This window comes from Euleptes europaea, chromosome 11 (assembly GCF_029931775.1).
Source record: "Euleptes europaea isolate rEulEur1 chromosome 11, rEulEur1.hap1, whole genome shotgun sequence".
Taxonomy (NCBI): domain Eukaryota; kingdom Metazoa; phylum Chordata; class Lepidosauria; order Squamata; family Sphaerodactylidae; genus Euleptes; species Euleptes europaea.
Genome location: NC_079322.1, coordinates 10,646,961 through 10,669,053, shown reverse-complemented (window position 1 = coordinate 10,669,053; position 22,093 = coordinate 10,646,961). Strand labels below are relative to the sequence as shown.

Sequence of the window (22,093 nt, the reverse complement as noted above, 5' to 3'; positions counted from 1 at the left end):
GGAGAGAAGGGCACAAATATCTCCCTCCTTCTTGTGCTGTACTCAAGCTCAGGGAACCCCAATGCTCAACAGTCTCCTATTGTACAATTGGACTATAATACTAGATAGCTTAGTTCCAGGGCATGGAGAGCATCCAGCTCTTGAACTTGCAGTTTTGAGCTAGGAAGAGGGGTTTTTCCAAATGTTTACTTCCTCTTCAAAGTGCAATTTACAAAATGCTAGGGCAGAGTCTGTAATATTGAACTGAGGAGGCTCTTTCATACACAGATTTGGAAAACATTTTTTCCTTCTAAGTGAAACTGGGGACAATCTTTTTTATCAGGTCTTCAATAAAATGAATCAGCCTGCCATGGCTGGCTTTGACACAGCTTTCTCCGAGGTCTTCCACAGTGTCTGGCACAGGTCTACTTCCAGCCCCGATGAGGTTAACAGCATACTGAGCAGGGAGAATGCAAGGACTCCAACTGGCTCACCCAAAGCTAGGCAGAGCTGGGTTTTCTGACATCACTGTGCATGGGGTGAGACTTGCTCGCAGCTCATAGCTGGATCCTCAAAAGGCCTGAACATTTGTACAGTGGAATTGTGCCAAGGCCAGCGTGCCCATTGATAAAAGATGATGATGAAGAAGAAGAGTTCGTTTTTATATGCCAACTTTCTCTACCACTTAAGGAAGAATCAAAACGGCTTACAATCACCTTCCCTTCCCCTCCCCACAACAGACACCCTGTGAGGTAGGTGAGGCTGAGAGAGTGTGACTAGCCCAAGGTCACCCAGCTGGCTTCATGTGTAGGAATGGGGAAACAAATCCAGTTCACCAGATTAGCCTCCGCTGCTCATGTGGAGGAGTGGGGAATCAAATCCGGTTCTCCAGACCAGAGTCCACCGCTCCAAACCACTGCTCTTAACAGCTACACCACTCTGGCTCTCGATGCTAACTCGAGACTAGACTACTGTAACATGTTGTACATCGATCTCCCTTCAAAATCAACTCAGAAACTCCAACTGGTCCAGAATGTCATGGCTTGGCTCTTACTGGGAGCTAGGTGGAGCATTCAAATTACTCCCATTCTGTAGATGGTCCATTGGCTGCCCATCTGTTACTGGGCTCAGTTTAAGGTATTGGCTATCACATACAAAGCCTTTCATGGGTTTGGCCCATCTTATTTATGGGACTGCCTTTCTCCCTATGCTCCATCACAACAACTTTGCTCAACAGCAGGGCTTTCTGTAGGTGCCTGCAAATGGGCAAAATCAACAACTGCTCGTACACGTGCTCTCTCTGCTGTGGCTCCTGCATTGTGGCATGGCCTGCCCAAAGAGGTCAAGAAAGCTCCCATTTTCCGGGCCTTCTGCAAACTATGCCAAACTGAAATGTTCAAGAGAGCTTTTCTATGCAGGTAATAGGGTGGCACTGCACAATACGGCTTTACAAACTTGTTTGAATAAATGATTAAAGACTGTGGTCTATACTGCTGTGTTTAGCTTATTGTAAGTAGGACTGAGTCCCCATGGGAAAGACAGACTATAAATAATGTAAATAAATAAGTAAATAAACTGCAGAAAGAGAAGGTATATATGTGTGTGTGTGAGGATGTACATGGGATCATGGGGAATAGCTGTGATGCACATTACGCTGAATGTGATGGTAGAAATCTGGAGGAGTGGACATGTTATATATTTAGCCTACTGCTACCCCCAAGGACATTGGGGAATACTAGCAGTGGAACTTATACAAACCCAATGCACATCCCTGAATTTGCTCTTGGAAGATTCCTGGCAGCTATGTAATGTCTGAACAGGCCCAACACACTCAAGCAACTGTACTATACTGCAATCCACCCAGAATTCAATGCCACATAACGACAACCTTCTAAGCGCCCTTACCAGAAAGCTCAGTGCAAAACTCTCTCTGAATCAGAACTCTCTCTGAATCTGAACTCAGTGCAGATTATCTCCAAATCAAAAAGTCATGTCAGGCTGTTAAATTGTTAAGATTTCCACAAACAATGCATTCAACAAACTACTAAGACCTCTATAAAATGCACGTTTATTCAAACACAGACAAAACCAGATTAGTGAATTAAAAGGGGAGGGGGAACATGATATGTAATGTTGGAATAGGAACTATTTGGTTTAGAAAAAAGATGACTGAGAGGGGGAGATGACAGAGGTTTATAAAATTATGCATTTGGTGGAGAAAATGGACACAGAGTACTGTGTCCCATCACAGTCCATCACAGATTCAGGACAGACAAAAAGGAAGTACTTCTTTACTCAACGAGTAAACTGTGGAATTTGTTGCCAGGAGATATAGTGGCAGCCATGAGCATAGATATTTTAAAGAGGGAATTAGACAGATCCACCAATGGCACTAACCATAAAGAGAAGACACAGACCTCTGAATACCGAGGCTAGGAGGCAACATCAAGGGACAGCCTTGGTCTGTGCACTGTATATTGGACCTGCAAGGCAACTGGTTGACCACTGTGTGAAGCAGGTTGCTGGAGTAAATGGACCATTTGTCTGACCCAGCAGGGCTCTTCTTATATTCACACCAAACATGTGTCTAGGTATTCAGGGGCTCAAATGTCAACAGGAAAGCTCACTTAAGGAGAATAGGCAAACCAAACTGTAAAACAGCAAGCATGCTGCTGGGCTCTTTTGGAAGAAGATCTTGTCATTAATACAAAAAAAGGGAAATGACAATGATGAGTCAGTATTCATTAACACGAAACAGCAACTTGCCCAGATGTTGTTTTGTAATGACCATGTAATTTGCACCAAATTTTTCAAAGCCCAACCATCCTATCCTCTGGGTTTCACTGCTTCTGATGTCTAGTGCTCAAGCTGCCTTTATAAACTATGTCTAAAAGCTTGTCATTATAACTACAGAACTACCAACACAGGATTATGTCCACACACATACCACTTCTCTATCATGCACACAGGATGAAGGACTGAAATGCACAGGCCCAAATATTCCACCATTGCTGTAAGTAACAGTACATAGTTCCAAAGCTATTATGCACATAACCAGCTCCAAAGAATGACAAGGGCATGCAGTTGCCAGGGTCCCCAGACCAGTAAAGTGCCCACTGCCCCAATGGGATTGCTATTTTCAGTTTGCCCAGAACTGGAAAGAACTTGGGATTTGCATATGACTCTCACAGGTTATCTAAGGGAGCCTTTCCTAAAGACCCCAAAATTGTCCATCCAGCACTAAAGCAACACAGCCATCATCTATTTTGTATAGTTGAATATTGATTAACCTGGGCAGACTGTAGGTGCTCTGCATGAGAAGACACCTATACCCACATTAGGACATTTAATATGAACGCTCCACCTGTAGGACCATGGCAGGGAACTTCTTAGATCAGGGGTGTCAAACATACAGTCCGGGGGCCTGATCCGGCCTCTGAGAGCTCTCATCCGGCCAAGGCAGTCCCCCCCCCCCACTCTCCATTTGGGCTGGTGAGGCATGGCATGGCCTGACCAAGTGACATTTATGTCATATCCGGCCCTTGTAACAAATGAGTTCAACACTCCTGGCTTGGACCTTCCTAACACTATCATCAGAACTCCTCATTTTTCTCAAGTAAGGATGAAGCTGATGATGACATTGTGAATATACCGCAGTCTAATAAATGTAGGTAGCCATGGTGAGCAAGGCTGTTAATAATAAGACGTTTGGGAGGATATTGATTCATAGGGTTGCCATAAGCTGGAAGTGACTTGACGGCACTTTACACACACACACACGCAGCCATGGGGTGAGGATCACAGAAAGAGTCCAAACGGGCTCAAAACATAGCAAGCTGAGATTCCTCCCCAGGAAGTAATATTTAAAACACTTCAGAGGTGATTTCTGGAGAGTGTCAAAAGTCCACTGGCAAATCCCCCTTAATCCAAGTTTAAGAGCTGCTGACTTTTTAAAAAACATTGATCTGAACCTTAGCGTTTTGAGCTTTACTTTGTGTGTGCACCTGGATACACACAAAGAACTGCTCATATTTCTAAATCAGATAAAGGTTTATTTGGGTAACACATCTGGAAAGAAGTTTCAGAGAAAAGATGCCTTGCCAACAGATTCTGAACAATCTGTTCTTGTTGTTAACATGTGAGATTCAATTTATGAGATGCTTTTGGGGAAGAACTTCCCAGAAGCCACCACTACATCAAATAAGTCACTGAGCATCTTCCTGGACATGCCTTTTTCTCAGTCAAGAGGTAAACCTACACCCAGCTGCACAACTTCAAACTGCCAACTGCAATCTGACATGACTTGTTTGTGGGGCTCTTCCATGTTAAAAATTCCCTTCGTGTAGAAAACTAGCAGGTCAGGGCAAAGGGTCTGGACACGCCTGTTTTCTAATGTGGAGGGATTTTTTTTTTTTTTTTGGTATGAAACAGCCTTCCTACATGGGATCTGAAATGGCACCGTTCAAGCACAGATTTACTGGCTCAGTGAGAAGAAGGCCACGGAAGCATCTGTAAAGTCTAGGCTTTTTTAGAAATGGATATTCATAGTTTAAATAAATTTGTACTGGCCTGTGCCCATTCCCAGTGGAGGCCACAGAGCACACACCACTTGAAACTGAAACCTTTCAGGGGCCGAGTGGATGCAACATCACATGAAATTACTCTGTTGCTAGCCTAATTTTGCCCCACAAAAATCTCTATCGTCACGGAATCCTGAAAAGGGATTTTCAAATCCAAAATTCTTTATCTTTTAAGTATGTATGAATAAAAACTATGGGTTCAATCCTGCAGAAAAGCTAGTGGAAAAAGCTAGCAGAAGAAGTTGGTGTAGATCTTTCCATGCATTCTTCTTCCCCAAAGGAAGCTTAGCTTCCAAGATCTGATGAGATCAAGTTAGTCTGGGCTAGCTTGCTGTTTGTCCTGAAAACCCTGAGCATTTTGCACTTCAGACCGAGTTGCTGCAGCAATGAAGAGAAATTGAGTAAAATAGACTCTCCTTCCTCCTCTGCTGCCAGCTTGCTTCATGCACTTGAACAAGGGCTGTCCAACACATGACTGGCAGTGTCAGGCCTTGCTCCCTCCTGATTTGGGGGGGGGGAACTACTGCAGGTGGGAGAGGCTGGGCAGCTTCAGCCCTGTGCGTATTTTTCTAAGACGTTTTCACAGTCTGAGTTGAACCGGCCCATTTGTGAAAGGAAAGCGGCCGCAGTAAAAAGCGCTCTCACAGTCTGGAGACATTTCCTAGAGGGGGTCGAGGTCCCGTTTGAAGTATGGACGGACCATAAAAATTTAGAGGCTTTAAAAGGAACGCGCAAACTCACAGCAAAGAAGGTGCGTTGGGCTGAATTCTTTTCCAAGTTCCATTTTGTTCTAAAGCACGTACCCGGCAAGCAAAATCAGCTGGCTGATGCGCTTTCTCGCCTCCCCCAGTATCAGAGTAAGGTAGATCGTCCCTCAGACTCGCTGTTTACTCCTGAGCAGCGGGGGGATTTGCCTGGCCGTCCTTACTCGTCCCAAACATGACCGTCCCCTCCCTTGGAAGGACTACCGGACTCGTTCAAAGCTTCCCTGACTCAAGCCTGCCAGGCAGAAAGAGCCGCAAATAAGCTGCCTGAAAAAATGACTCAGCGGGGGAGTTCTGGTTTAAAGAGAGTAAATTGTACGTTCCTGCTTCTCTTCAGAGGGAGGTTATGGATCAAGGCCATGGCTCCAAGGTGACAGGGCATTTTGGTTTCGTTAAAACCCTGCATCTTTTGCGCAGACAATTCTGGTGGCCAGGGATGAGAACGGACTTAGATTCTTTTATTCGCAGTTGCCCCACTTGCGCTACAGCCAAAAGGATGGTGGGGAAACCACCTGGACTGTTGAAGCCATTAAAAACACCTTCGGCTCCCTGGGAAGTTATTGCCATGGATTTTGTCACAGATCTTCCTCCCAGCCGAGGGAAGATGGTACTATGGGTGGTCACAGACCTTTTCTCAAAACAAGTGCATTTAGTCCCTTGCACGGACTAAACTAGCTCAATTGTTTGTATCACATATCTTCAAATATCACTCTTTTCCGCGCAAGGTGATCTCGGATCGGGGCCCACAATACGTGGCAAAGTTTTGGAAAGCTTTTCTGAAATTGGTAGGGGTGGAACAGGGATTATCTAGTGCCTGCCATCCCCCAGACCGATGGTCAGACTGAACCGGTCAACTCAGTACTAGAATGTTATTTGCCTTGCTATGTGAATTACCACCAGGATGATTGGGTGGATCTTTTGCCTTTTGCAGAGTATGCTTATAATAATGCCTCCCATCAGTCCACATGTTTCAGCCCATTCCAGGTGATACATGGTAAAGACTTCGGACCCTTTGGTAATGTGGATCTCACGGGGGAGGGGGCTGACACTGAGGTGGCTGACTGGGTGAACGTAATACAAAACACTTGGCCCTGGTTACAAAAAATTTTAGAACGGGCCAAACGCAAATACAAAGCACAAGCGGATAAACACCGGTCTCCGGGGTGGGACATAAAGGTGGGGGATCAGGTATATTTGTCCACAAAGAACCTTCGCTTCTTACGCCCGTGCAAGAAACTAAGTGAGAAGTATGCGGGACCCTTCCCAATTTCACGACTTATTAATGAAGTCACCGTGGAACTCAGCCTTCCGAAATCCCTGCAGGGCATCCATCCAGGGTTTCACGTCAGTTTACTAAAAAGACACGTGCCTGCACCAGAATGGCACCCTGGTCCTGCTCCCGAGTGCCCGGTGTTGGTGGTGGGGAACATTTCGAGGTGTCCAAGAGCCTGGATTCTTGAGTCCGCAATAAGGTGCTCTACTACCTGGTTCGCTGGAAGCACCTGAGTCCCAGTCATGATGAGTGGAACACCAAGTGACTGCTCCCTGTCTGGTTCGCCAGTTTCACGACGCTTACCCCCAAAAACCTCGCCCGATTGCAGGGAGGGAGGGGGGGTTTAGGGGGAGCAGAATGTCAGGCCTTGCTTCCTCCTGCAGGAGTAAAGGCTCTTGACTTGAGTTAGGCCAGTTTCTGGCTACATGTCAAGTCCTGGTACTCATGCCTGTAAGCGTCTGTGTACAATTTCGCTCGCCTGTTTTCCACAGCTGTGCTGATGTTTAGTCTCCCTTCCTGAGAACCGCTTATCGCAGGGCTGCTTGGCCATGTTTACTTTCACAGCCTGCATTGCTTTTAAACATGTAACCTGCCTATGTTTCCTCATTACTAGCCTCACCTGCCTCTAGGCAGTCAGTCCTTTGTCTTTTTGCTCCTAATAAAGTATTACTGCTTCAGGAATACCTGCCTGGATGAGTTTGCTTATGGGATGCTAAGGACAGACGCCTGATCCTGACAGGCAGGGTTTAGGGATCTGTGGGGGGAAAATTAACCCAAAATGGGTTGCTAAAGTTTGGGATCTTCTGTATGGGCTGAATTTGGGCTGTTGAGTACTATGTCTCAAAGGAGAACCTTCATGGGAGATTGGTTGCGAAGTGAATCGAAAGGGAGAAAACACAACTAAGTCACGTGAAACAAAACAAAACAAAATGAACCACATCATTTCAGCACGAAGTGTGTAAGTTAGTGTTCTTTGCAAGCATTACCTTTGAAAGAGAGCAATGATCATCATTAGTAAAGAGTCCACATCACTGAATCTATGTCATTAGTTCAAGTTAATAAAGAAGCATGGAGCAACATAGAAAGGAAACAGGCTGGAAAAGAAAACACATGTATGGCTGGAAAGAGAACAGAGGAAAGTCTGGAAAAGCCCACCCACCTATGGTACATAAGTGGAGATAAAAATACACAATTATTCAAACGTACATTTAGGTACCAGTTTGGTTGTGTCTGTACCATCTGTTCCATTGTACAATACAGTTGGGTCCATATCTGAGTCAGGAGGAGGGTATGGTGGGGGTGGGGGAATCACTAACTGGGGTGGACCACGCGGGTTGCCTCTAGGAGGCTTTTGTGGCACATGCCGTCCATCACCTACAGGGGAATCAATTAGAATTCACTAGTTACTGCAACATCAAGTTAATCGTCTACTGTTTAAGCTTTGCTTTAATGCATCTAATCATCCCCTTCCCAAAACCACGACCCACTGATTAGTGTTTGGAAATAGGGTTGTCCCATCCTGTCTTCACTAATGGCACCTAATAGACCAGCATTATTCATAAATCTGAAGGATCATGCTGAAGATGTATAAGCCAATCCGTGTATTTTTCTACAGTAATTTGGCAGTGCACTCTTATACAGAATTACTCTAGTCTAAGGCCATTTATTTAAATGGGTTTACACTGGAGTAACTCTTCACAGGATTGTACTGCAAGTGTCCAAAATCATAAATGATCACCATGCCATGCACAATTGCTTGAAACTATCTTTTTGGTTTTGAGCAGTCTGGTCAGAACAGGAAAAGTGAACATCAAAACTACAATTTATCATATTTTGTTCTTCTTCCTTCTACTTATTTATTTATTTGAATATTTATGCCCCAGCTTTCCCTTGTGGCTCAAGACAGTTTGCATGCTAGCCTTTGTGCATGGTACAAATAAACGATTCCCTCACCCTTTCTCCAAGGAGCTCAAGGGTTGGATATGGACCCCTTCTTATTGTATCCTCACAAGAAACCTGTGAGACAGACTAGTCTGAGAGAGCTCCACTGCTGAGCAGGGGATTTGAACGGAGATTTTCCTGCTTCAGTCTGGAGATTTCCCCCTACTATATCATGTCTGGACCACCAGACATAGGTCTTTATACATGGCTGTTTCACTCGCGGTCACCCCTCCGATGATTTTGGGTCTTTGTGTTGATTTTGGGTCTTTCTGACTGTCAAAGGTCACCTTGCTCTCTCCCCCTGCATTTCCACATGTTTTGCCTGCGTTTTCAGAGACCTGTTTTATCTCAAATTTGAAAATGCGGGCAAAACGCAGAAAAAAAAAAGGGGGAGAGGGAGGCGACCTCTGACGGTCGGAAATGGCATGCATAATCACACAAAGACCCAAAGTTGGCGGAGGGATGATGGCGAGGGAAACAGCCATGCATAAAAGACCATAGTTGGATCTCCTCCATCCAAGCTGTCCCAGGCCATGGCACAAAATTATCAAGCAGTAACTAATAACTCTCAGTGTTGTTACAAAATGTACCATGGTTTCAGAAGGAACAGTAAAGTCATGACAGTCAGAACAATTAAAGAGAGTAATTTTCTGAAAACTGTCATTCACCATATTAAGTTCTTCTTAGAGGATAGAAATAAAGATGGCAATGGTACAGGACGTGTCATGGGATAATGGACTCCTGCTGCCATTTCAGTCCTGGGGCATTAAATACGAGGCCTTGGATGACTGGAAATATAAAACTAAAGCCGAGAGGTTTCTCCTAAAGCGGGAGGCATTTGTAATGGAAGCAATTAGACTTGACAGTGTGTTCATTTATGTTATCACATATGGATGTCTTGGGTGCTTTATGAAACCTAAGGCCAAAGGCATCAAATGAAGTCTTAACGGCATCAGAGAACCTTTAACATGGTTCTCTTAATGTATTGGTTAATTACTTCAGAAGCATATGTTTTAGAAACCCATCAAAAGTGACAGTTTGTTAAGATACACCAAACATGATGCCAAGTGATTTCAGTAAGATTTTTTTCACTGCACAAATTTGGTTCAGTATCTGAAGGATTATGTAATTTTCACAATGGATTGATTCATGTTATGATTTGCACATAATGTGATAACTGTCTCCACTATACACATTCACACCAATCCCCTATGAGTGATTAATATGGCTGGATACAGGTGCAGAATTGTTCTGGGTGCATGAGAACAGAAGACAACCGAAAGGGTTCTAATGAATGCAACCAAAGGTCTGTCTAGTCCTGCATCCACTCTATCTAGTGCCAGATACATACAAGTAGGGCACGAAGGCCATTCTCCTAGGGCAGGGGTAGGGAACGTCAGGCCCGGAGGCCATTTAAGGCCCGCGAAATCATTTGGTCTGGCCCTTCGTGGGTCCTGGCAGATCTCTAGCTCAGAAGGATCTAAGACTGGCGATCCGCCCCCTCCCGCGGACAGGAATAGCCTCTATTCAAGGCGGATGTGAGTTTGTTTTGCAGAGAAAAGGAACTTCCCCCCCCCCTTGCAGAAGAGTAATTAGCTAGGGAGATGCTAGGTCCGCCCAAGAAACTGTGTTAACCCTTTCCCACCCAGGCCATGTAAAAACGTATTCCCTCTGAACTACAAGAGGGCTGGGGGCAGAAGCGGTGACAATGGAGGGATTAAAGGGGGCAGGGCCAGAATGCGCAGGGGGGAGTTCTTAGCCAGTGGGTCCTCATTTCATCCCTGCAGGCGGAGGTAGCAGGAGCTGGCTGTAGAATCTGGCCCCAACCATGCAGAGCAGGAGAAACTCCAACGCGCGTCTGGACGCCTATGCCCAGCTGGTGCAGCAGACCATCCTGTGCCACCAGGTGAGCGAGTGCGCCACCGGTTGGATGCCTGCCTGCTTGCCTGTGGGGGGGTGTCATCTTGGGCAGCTGCCTGCTTGGGGCTTGGTCGGCTAATTTTTAAGTGTATAATTTTGTATGGCCCGCGAATGATGTTATAAATATCCAAATGGCCCTTGGCGGAAAAAAGGTTCCCTACCCCGTCCTATGGTGAAGCACAGCCCTGTAAAGTAGGCCAGCATTCTCACCATATTGCACATGGAGGCCTGAGGCTAATAGAGCAGATGGCCTTCTAAATGAGTTCGTGGTTGAGATGAGCTTGCAAAATAAAAATGTTGAAAATTTCTATACTGCTTTTCCTACTGCTACCAAAAAAACCCCAACCAAAATGGTATACGACATTTGAAAAAATCAATACAATAAGTTCTCACAACATCCAAAACACTATTAAAATCATCAGTGTAAGTAGCAATAAATAACAATTATGCAACGTTTGCAAATGTATCCGGCCATTATAGATCACAGAAATCATCCCCATGGGAGAAAGAACCCATAGATGAGACCCAGTTCTCTGTGAGATTAGACCACACAAGTGATATAAAATTTCTCCCTGGTCCAATGCATTGCATTTCTTTCCTTGTTCGGTAATCTTAACGCAGATTAATCTGGAAGAGGATTGAAGGATTGAAAAAGCCTCCTTTTGGAAAAAAATAACTACGATCTGGCTAAATTTAAGGCTTTTAAATCCCATTGATTTCAATGAGAGAGCTAAATTAAACTCTCGAGTGAAATCAATGGGACTCCAAAGTGCTTAGCTTTGTACAGGTCTCACACAAACTCTGCAGATGTTAGTATTTTAAATCGTTAAAGAAAGCTAGCTTTTCCCAATGATCTTGACCAAACTCTCCACAATTTCAAGGCTTCGTTTGGCCCAAATTAATCTCTTCAAAATCCTGGATTATATTTTATGTTGGAAACCAGTCCCTGATCAATGATTAGTAGAGAGACCGATGATGATGACATCCTGAAATGCAACCTATTACCTATCATATCGTGAAGATATCATACATTCTAGATACCACTTCCAAAGTTTTTCATCCATTAACATGAAATATCAACAGCTATTTTATTTCCAGACTTCCATTCTGTTCTATTAATCCATTTTTTTCCAGATTACATTGTTTCTTGTTGTGTGTGTGTGTGTGTGTGTGGGGGGGGTATTTTAACGATTCTCTCGGCTCTCTGTGCAGCTTGCTGATCAGCACAATCCACATGCGCTTGGCTTAACAAAAAAGAGCAGTTCTTACCAACTCTGCTTTGCCTCTTGTCCTCCATTTCCTCTATCATGTTTGGCATTGTAGGAGTTGGTGGAGGAGGGGCGCGTCTCTTTTTCTTCTGTAATTCATTTTGTGATGAACTTTGAGACATCTGCCAAAGAGATACAAGATTTGCAGTTCTAGGCATATGACGAACATAATTATTGTCAACCTTTTTTAAAAGCTATATTTCTACATAAATTTCAGTGCCAAACATAGAGCTGGAGTTTTACCTATTTCAAGAAATGTCAATAAAACAGCAAATAAAACGCAGGTAACAACCAAACAGCAGCCTGGGGCATCCCCCCATGCTTGCCATAAATTTGATAATCAGAGTTGGGGGGGTGAAAGGTAGTGTTAGGTATGTCTGTTCTTTGATATGGGGGTACAGTCTAGAGGGTGAGGTTTGGGGAGGGGAGGAACCTCAGGTTATAATGCCATAGAATCCTCGCTCCAAATCAGTCATTTTCTCCAGGGGAACTGATCTGTGTCACCTGGAAATCAATTTTAATTCCAGAAGATTCTCAAGACCCCACCTAGAGGCCTTGCAAGCCTAGTTTAGGATTACACTCCTGATAGCATTTTTGCCCTATATAATTAGCAGTTATACCAAAAGTTGCTAGATCACGATGGGTAGCCATGTTAGCCTGTCTGTAGCAGTAGAAAAGAGCAAGAGTCCAGGAGCACCTTAAAGACTAACAAAATTTCTGGCAGAGTATGAGCTCTTGTGAGTCACAGCTCACTTCTTCAGATGCAGCTAGAATGTGAGTCCATCTGTACAATTATGGAAAGGCCAGAACGATACCCAGACACAACTTGCTACAAGACAAGCCCAAAGAAAATGACAATGAAACACCTCTGGTGGTCACATACAGCTTACAACTCAAGTCACATATTCACTTTAAATCTAGTGATAGCAAAGAGATGTGTTTGTGATTGGGATCTGTTTCACACATTATATGGCCTCAAACCAGAGTTTGCAACCAAATATACAGGGAGTAGCAGCCACTATTGTACAATTAATGTGCTTGTGACTGTATATTGACTATGTTCATATGTTCAGTTTTCGGTACAGACTTAAATCACCTTAGTTAGATATATCACTTAAATCCACAATGGGGAGAATGGCCCAGATTTTATTGGACTGTGCTTAAAACTGTATAGTCCAACTCAGTTTCACCATGTGATATTCTGTTGTTTAATAGATAACCGGCTCATCACATACCGAGGGGGGGATTACTTTTTAAGTTTTGAAGAAAAGGATAAAGACTGTAAATTCACCATTTTAGTAGTGGAAGATTGGCCACCCATGCCTACACCCCTCTCATAGCTTATTATACTGTTAGCAAAGTGGTACACATTCACAAACATGGAGAAGAAATTGAAGAGCTTATTAAAGAGCCAACAAAACAATGACTATAAAAATGTCTGCAGTTCAAAAGTGGGTCACAGAATTGGTGAAACATGGTTTGCTAATGTCAACCTTGGTAATTCTACAAGGCTAAAATGGCCAAAACACAAAGAACATTGTGTTTCTGTTTCACATTGGCGTACAGCAAAACAATAGAAGTTGAAAATAATTTGTTATGGCTGGCTGCTTCTTTATAAAGAAATCAAGACTTAACAATATTATCCAAAGCAATTTCCCTCCGAACTTTGTTACAAACAGCCCTCATTGAGTGCAACAGATTATTTGCGGTACTCAGCAGTTCATTTTGGGCAGCATTTTAAAGACTTCTGAAGTTATTCAGCAGTTTTCTGATCAAGCAACAGCAACGGAACTTTGAAGAAACATTTTTAAAATATGTTTTGTGGGGGAGGGATACGTCACCTTTCACAGTACTCACCTTAAAATGTAAAGTGACTGCTACAAATGTGTGCATTATACTGGCACACTCATCAGTGACCTACAATCGACTGCATCTCCATGTTAAATGTACCCTCCCATGTTAAGTGCGCCCTCAATAGCAAACCTGGGTTTGCTGCCATGTAACACGTAAACCATGTTACAACCAGCTCATCCAGGCTATTTATGCATGTCTGTTTCCTTGCGGTCACCCCACCAACTACTTCGGGGCTTTGCTTCGATTATGCTTGCATTTTCCAACCCTCAGAGGTCCTGGCCAGGAGAGGAGCAGCAGGCCCTGCCAGAAGCCCTGGGCCCCACTCCAGCAGCTGCCCTATCTCAAGGTATGCTGATGCAGGCCCTGGTGTAACTCATCAGATGCGCGATGCGCTGCCCAATATACCCCTCAGAAAATGTTACATTCAACCGGGAACAACTTGCTGGTGGTCCCTGGCGCAAAGAGCGTCTGGCTGTCCTCGATCAGAGCCAAAGCCTTCTCGGCTCTGGCCCTGGCCTGGTGGAACTTTCTCTCTAATGATGTTCTGCCAGGACTACGGTTGAGGACATCAATGGTGCCCATCTTGGCTGGCCTTTCCTCTTTTACCCTGCCTTTTAAACTTATTGTTTGGATATACTTACCCTAACCCTGTTTCCTTCCCTATTGAGACCGTTCTTTTGTTTTATTCCTCCCTTTAGTAGGTACCCGTTATTGGAATGATTAAGGATGCCACCAGAATTTTTAAAATGTTATGAATTTTAACTGAAACTGTGTTTTCATTTTCCTGGCAATTCCTACAAGCTTGGACTACCTTTCATTATTTTTTAATACAGCCAAATTGGCTACTTCAGAAATCTCCCACTTTTTTTTTTGCCACTGACATGGTTTGCAATTGTGCATCTAGCACTTTTAAAAAAGGAACTCCTTATAAAATAAAGATCTGCTTTTCTTGATTAATTTTAACTGTTTTTGTTGTATCTTTTCACCTTTGGCCCAAGCTTTGTCCCTCCCCCACCCCTAGGAAATTTAAACGTCTACACCGTTTCATAAATTGCTTATTGTCAATGAAAGCAGAGCTGAGCCTCTGCAAAGCAGAATTCTATAGTCTGGCTATTTGAGGAATAAATTCAAACTTATGCTTGTTACTTAGAAAAGACATCGAAGTTCTTTATTGTGAGATAACTCCATACTAGATAGGAAAGGCAGAGTAAAGGCTTGTAGCTATCTATCTAAGCTGGAATGGAGAGAGATTGTAGAAAGCATGCCCAGCTCTCATGATGGACAGAAGAGAGATAGAGAAATAGGGTTGCCAGCTCCAGGTCAGGAAATACCTGGAGATTTTGGGAGTGGAGTCTGAGGAGGGTGGGGTTTAGGGAGGGATTTCACTGGGCTATAATGCCATAGAGTCCAGCTTCCAAAGTGGCCATTTTCTCCAGATGAACTAGTTTCTGTCACCTGGAGATCAACTGTAATAGCGGGAGATCTCCAGCTACCATCTGGAGGTTGGCTACCCTAAAGAGAAGGGAAGTGACTGGAAGGAAGGAACCCCTGAGAGTAGCATTCTGGGTAACAAAGGGACAGCAGAAGGAGTGGACAAAGGTAAGGTAAGAGAACCCCTTATCTATACCTATTATAGGTATCATAGAATCATAGTTGGAAGGGACCACCAGGGTCATCTAGTCCAAGCCCCTGCACTTTGCAGGAAATTCTAAACTACCTTCCCCCCCACACACACCCAGTGACCCATACTCCATACCTGGAAGATGGCCAAGGTGCCCTCCCTCTCATGATCTGCCTAAGGTCATAGTATCAGCATTGCTGACAGATGGCCATCTAGCCTCTTCTTAAAAACCTCCAGGGAAGGAGCTTACCACCTCCCGAGGAAGCCTGTTCCACTGAGGAACCGCTCTGTTAGAAAATTCTTCTTAATGTCTAGACGGAAACCCTTTTGCTTTAATTTCAACCCGTTGGTTCTGGTCCGACCTTCTGGGGCAACAGAAAACAACTCGGCACCATCCTCTATAATGACAGCCCTTCATGTACTTGAAGATGGTTATCATATCACCTCTCGGTCTTCTCTTCGGGCTAAACATACCCAGCTCCTTCAACCTTTCCTCATAGGACTTGGTTTCCAGACCCCGCACCATCATTGTTGCCCTCCTCTGGACAGGTTCCAGCTCGTCTACTTCCTCCTTAAATTGCGGTGCCCAAAACAGAACTGAGATTAACTCTCTACTGCCCTCACCTGAGACTTCAAAGTCTGTGCTATCAATCAGCGATATTGCACAGACCGTTCCTTCCAAAAGATAATTTGAAAATCATTTAAATACCATAAGGCATCTGAATTAAGCCCTTACCAAATTAACTTTCAGTAAATGATATTTAGCAACATTGTATTGCATAGAACAGCCAAGCGGGGATGAAGCCCAAGATACCTTCTATACAGGGAAGAAGTCACACTACTGTTGTTGGTATAGCTACAGTACTGATCTCCAGGATAAAACTCCTTTTCCCCCAGTCTTGCTTTAATTAATTATAGATATTATGAATACTACAATAACAGTACAGACTTGGTAAAAGAGCACCACCTTTGCATGCAGAAGGTTCTGGTTTCAAAATCTTGGCACTTTGAAGAAGAAGAGTTGGTTTTTATATGCCAACTTTCTCTACCACTTAAGGCAGAATCAAACCAGCTTACAATCACCTTCCCTTCCCCTCCCCACAACAGACACCCTGTGAGATAGGTGGGGCTGAGAGAACTCTTAATAGAGCTGTGACTAGCCCAAGGTCACCCAGCTGGCTTCATGTGTAGGAGTGGGGAAACCAACCCGGTTCACCAGATTAGCATCTCCTGCTGATGTGGAGGAGTGGGGAATTGAACCCGGTATCAGAGCAGGCAGTAGATTGGGGTTCCCCAACCTTTTTGAGCTTGTGAGCACCTTTGGAATTCTGACATGTGGTGGTGGAGCCAACCACAAAATGGCTGCCACATAAGGTGGGGCTACACAGACATAGGAAGTCAAAGCGCAGAGGAGAAAAAGAGTAATTTAATTAAATCACTAGGGAAGAGTAGCGAAAGAGAATAAAACCAGCACTGTGTTGGCTGCTCCAACTTACACAATATTATTTTAATTTGCATGGCCAATCTGATCTCCAGTGGCCAGTCAGAAGCCCTGCTGGGCAAAAGCCCCACATGGCCCCACCCACTTTCTAAAAGTATTTGGTGGGTGCCAGAAAAGGTGTTGGTGGTCACCATGCAGGGGTCCCCTGCAGTAGATGGACCAACTATGCGACTAAAACCTCCCATCATACATTCATTTGTTCACCCACCCCCAATACATTGGCTGAATGTGTCAGACAGGAAATGATATCCATAAACAAACTGCCTGTGTCCAGTTACTAAAATAGCTGTGATTTCCTCTCTGTACAAAATCTCATTATTAATTGCAAGATTATTTCCATCTAAGGAAGTCGCTTCGCAACACCAGATATTTTCACATGCATTGAAATGTGTAGACGCCACAGGTTTGCGGATGTTTGTTTTGGCAAGAAACAAAATTCAGCTTCTTTTGGTTTTGTAAATACCAATGAGATACTCCATTCTGATGCCTTTATTTAGGAAAAGGAATTAGCCACAAAGCGTGTAGAAAATCTCCAATAAAAGGGGTATTTTAATTTGAACTCACAGTTTTAAAAAAGTGGTGTAAACCTTTTCACTTGACAAAATATGCTTAGGAATACATGGTTCAGTTTCCTTATGTTCACACAAAATTGATCAAATTAACTAAAATGAGGGAAATGCACTGGAGACACTTAAGTGTTACTTTATGATTAGGGCTGTGCAAAAAAAAATTCGGTATTTTTCGGGTTCAGGTTTAACAAACCCGGAAATTTTGAAAAATCTAGAAAATCCAGATTTTTCAAAAAATTTCAGGTTTGATAAACTTGAACCTGAAAAATGCAGAACACCCCCCCCCCTTTCTGATCCACCCGTCAGCCTTCTCTGGGATCCGGTGAAGGCCAAAGAGTGGATCTGAAAGCAATTCAGCCCACACTACTTCTCCAAAGTCCAGAGAAGCGGCACGGGCTGGATTTCTGTCAGAGGCAGATAAGTAAAGGGAGAGGGAAGACAGGGGGAGGGAGTAAAATGGTGGTGGGGCCTAAGGCCAACTTTTCATGGATTATTTTGCTGCTCTCTTGCCATGGAGTAAGGGGGGCAGAATGTCAGGCCTGCTTTCCACAGCTCTAAGCAGCCTGTCAGACTCTGACCGTTTTAGTTTCGATTAAGAACCAAGGCAAACCACCCCCCCTCCACCTTCTAAAGTTCAGCTTGGCAGGGTTAACTTTGCCAGCATCCCTAGGCTACCCTAACAGAGCCAGCAAAACATCCCATTTTCTAGTGATCAGGGTGTTTTGAACGATACGTGTACAAAACTGCAAGTTTCTACCTTACATGAATATCTAAATTCTAATACTCCAATTACACTCATGTTTCAAACAAACACAGCTTGAATTCTTCAAACCATGGCTATGTTCCTAGCTGCTACTGGAAAAGCATCTGTCCTCAATCGAAAGCTGGTTAAAGCATGCAAGTGGTGAAGTCCCACATATGCGCATTCAGTCCCACACATGGCTTGACTTGGGGCTGGACAGTTGGGTTGAGTGCTGACTGTTATTATGAAGCACATTCATGTCCCAGATTTTAGCTAAGCTGTAAAAATGTCATGCCTGCTTATTTTTCTGCTGTTCATGTTAACCAAGAAACAGCACACAAGCTCAATATATAACAACAATTTTGTAATGATTCGTATAATTCTAAAGCAGTATTAAATAACACAATAATGTTTTTTAATACCGGGAGACCGGGAGGTCCCGGCGTGGCCATGGGAGCCACGCAGCAAAGGCAGAAGGGAACGTTCTATCCCGAAACATTTTCGCCAACCGGCTTCATCAGCCCAAATTTCTGATAATAACGACAGTAAAAATGGTCTGTTGCACAACCTTACAGAACAGTTTAGTACAAAATTAATCTTAGCATAATTTATACATACCCTAAATGTAGCTTTCAGTAGACCCAAAGCAAGGTTCTTTTGGCAGGATTCACAAAGAATTCTCCAGCGAATTACTTGGAACATACATTAGCTATTTAACAATTCAAAAGTGCAATGAGTTGCAGGTGGAGCAGCTGCAGAGTGCTGCGTCCCGTCTTAAAGAGATATAGACCCATTAAAGATCTTTCATTAGATTACAAACTGAACATGAAATTAGATTCTTATTCCAAACATGCAATGGGAAACCATATGTGCGCAAACATGCAGTTACAAAATGAATTTTCATACATACCTTTATACAGATTTACAAAAAACACGATAAATCAAATTCTGTATTGAGACCAGGGGGGGCTAGCGTTTGAAACATGTTGATCAGTCTCATTTCTTGCCTGAGGAGGATTTGTGAGATGTTGCTTTCATTATAAGGGTGACCCTTATGTGTCCAAACCACAAAGAATCTTAGATCATTAGCATCATGATGATGTGTGACAAAATGGGACCCGAGGGGCGCTTCCATTATTTTCGTGCGTATGCGCGAGTGGTGTTTGCCTATTCTGATCCTAACGGGTCTAATAGTGGAACCTAAATATAATTTTTGACACGGGCATAAGATGGCATAAACGACCCATGCAGTGCCACAATTGGAAAAATGTCTTAGTTCAAATCTGAAATTTGTAATAACGGAACTCATATTTTTTACTGGCAAGCTTAAGTTACACGGTGAACACGAACCACAGCAAAAATGACCTGCTGTTGAAATGGATGGATGGAGAATATTGATGTCCGAGTGCACAAGATCATCTTTAAATGATTTGGTTTTGCGTAAACCACAAATGGGTCTCTCAGAGCACCCAGGAATAGATTGAATCATGTGCCAGTGACGGCGAATGATTCTTTGCACCTCATTCGAATGTATGCTGTAGGTAAGAGGGCAGCAAATTCTTTGTTGTGTTGTGGTTTAGATTTATTGGCTAATAATATGTTCCTGTCATAGAGTTTTGCTTTGGATTTGGCTTCAACTAGTAAGGAAGATGGATAACCTTTTTTAACTAAATTATTTTCCATTTTTGATACCACATGGTCATAATGTTCTTTAAAAGTAGAATTGCGCTTTAAGCGCCTCGCATCGAGGGGCAAAGAATTCCAGAGCCTTCGGGCGGGTGTTGTGACACAGGATGCTCCTATTGGATCATCATTGATGTTGCCGCACTTGCTAGGGTGTCCTTTACAGAATTTACACTTACCAACATCTTTGGGATCTTCATATTGCGGTCTCCTTTCGTTTATAGGCACCATTAAGCCATATAAGATGTATTGTTCATGAGAACATTATTGTAATACCGTGTTTCCCCGAAAATAAGACATACCCATAAAATAAGCCGTAGCAGGATTTCTAAGCATTTGCGCAATATAAGCCATAGCCCAAAAATAAGACATAGTGATAGGCGTGGCTATGCAGCGTACCAAGACTTCCCGCCAGTTCGCTGTTCCTGGAGAGTTTCCTGTGTGCCCCCTGATGGAACAGAAGACATCCACAGTAAGACCCATTTTGGGGCTTTTCTTTATAATTTTTCTCCTGTGTGTGTGTGGGGGGGGGGAAGCAGAGTCTGTGTGTGTGTGGGGAGGGAGCAGTTTCTGTGGGTGGGTGGGGGAGCCAAAGGGGGCTTTCGCCTGTTCTGTGGGGTGTGCGTGCTCCCTGAGTCTCTCTCTCCCTGGTTTGAGGGGGGGGGCTTCAGTTGTGTGTCCTCAGGTTTTCCCTCATTCATAAGATCGGTTAGGTCTATTTTGATGCTTGCTCAAAACTTGTTTTCAAATTGTGACTTAAAGAATGCATTTTCCTGGTCCTGAGTCTGATGCAAAAGGGGAAATTCCACCCCTCCTGTTCCTTATGCATAGCTAGCTGCCTCTGTCTCTTTCCATGGTTTGCAAACTCCCAGGTGTCAGGTGTTGCTTTGCATGGTTGCAAATGCGTTACTTTGCATGGTTGCAAATGCGTTGCTTTGATGGTTTGCATGCTTGCAAATGTGTTGCTTTGCATGGTTTGCATGGCTGCAAATGTGTTGCTTTGCAAGGTTTGCAAACTTCTTCACACCTGCCCCACCCTTGCTCCCCGCAGCTCAGCTGTTTGTCGGGGCTGGGAGCTTTGGGCGTGGGCGGCAAGCTCTGCTAATTGCAAACCCCCATTGTCAGAGATGCACATTAAGGAGGGGGGACCCCTTTCGGGGCCCATATCTCAGCCCCCCTGACCCAATCTTTACAAAACTTGGGGGTTCTTGCAAGAAGGGTCCCCTCAAGCTACGCTGAAAGTTTGGGACCTCTACCCCCAAAAATGCCCCCCCGGAGCCGTGGAAAGGCGCGATTGTTATGACAATGTTCCAGAAGAAGACGACTTAACTATCTTTGAATAAATGTAGATTGTTGTACCATACTTAATAAAAATAAGACATCCCTTGAAAATAAGCCATAGTGTGTCTTCTTGAGGAAAAATAAACATAAGACAGTGTCTTATTTTCGGGGAAACACGGTATTTAATACTACTTTAGAATTATATGAATCATTACAAAATTGTTGTTATATATTGAGCTTGTGTGCTGTTTCTTTTCTAACTACTTGTATTACAGCACCATTGGTTTTGTTTTTTGGTTCTTGTTAACCAGACATACCAAATTCCAGCTGTGTGTGCAGAGCTGCAGTTTCAAGACCCTACTAACTGAGTCAGTGAGGCCCAAGTATCTTTGTATTACGATCTCATAACTGTTATAAGAGTGATTTAAAGTAGGAAGGGAAAAGGCACAAATAATTCTCAAGGGAAAGGAAGGGCTTGAATGACATGGAAAATATTGTTGGAGTGTCTTCTGGAATTGTACTTTTACAAATGTGACTTGGGTGGATTATTTCGTATTTTGGAATATTTGCATATATATATATAATGAGGTATCTTGGGGATCGGACCCGTCTTAACATGAAATTCATGTATGTTTTATATTCACCTTATACATATAGCCTGAAGATAAATTTTATACAATATTTTATACAATATTTGTAATAATTCTGTGCATGAAACAAAGTTTTTGTACATTGAACCATCAGAAAGCAAATGTGTCATTGGAGCATTTTGGATATCAGATTTTCCAATAAGGGATACTCAACCTGTAATTCATTTGGTCCTGTTCCTATTTCCTTGGTAAACTGCTTTAGTTTTATTTTGGTTGTTCAAGCTGTAAATACTCGTCATAGTTTTCATTTAGATTTGAGTCCAGTAGCACCTTAGAGACCAACAAGATTCTTGGGGAATGAGCTTTGGAGAGTCAAAGCTCTCTTCATCAGATACCAAAGAGAGCTTTGACTCTCGAAAGCTCATATCCCGAAAGTCTTGTTGGTCTCTAAGGTGCTACTGGATTCGAACGGAGTTGTTCTACTGTAGGCCAACATGGATACTCTGAAACTATCTTCATCGTTTTCA

At 43.5% G+C, this 22,093-nt stretch overlaps 1 protein-coding gene across 1 annotated transcript in view; it reads right to left on the bottom strand.

Moving 5' to 3' along the window:
- The window catches only part of COBL (cordon-bleu WH2 repeat protein), a 255,876-nt gene that overhangs the window by 91,859 nt on the left and 141,924 nt on the right, over positions 1–22,093 (bottom strand). The window contains exons 9-10 of the mRNA XM_056857870.1: positions 11,727–11,847; positions 7,803–7,970 (exon numbers count right to left, since the gene is read on the bottom strand). Of these exons, the coding sequence (XP_056713848.1) occupies positions 7,803–7,970; positions 11,727–11,847 (289 nt within the window). The remainder of the gene's footprint in view (positions 1–7,802; positions 7,971–11,726; positions 11,848–22,093) is intronic.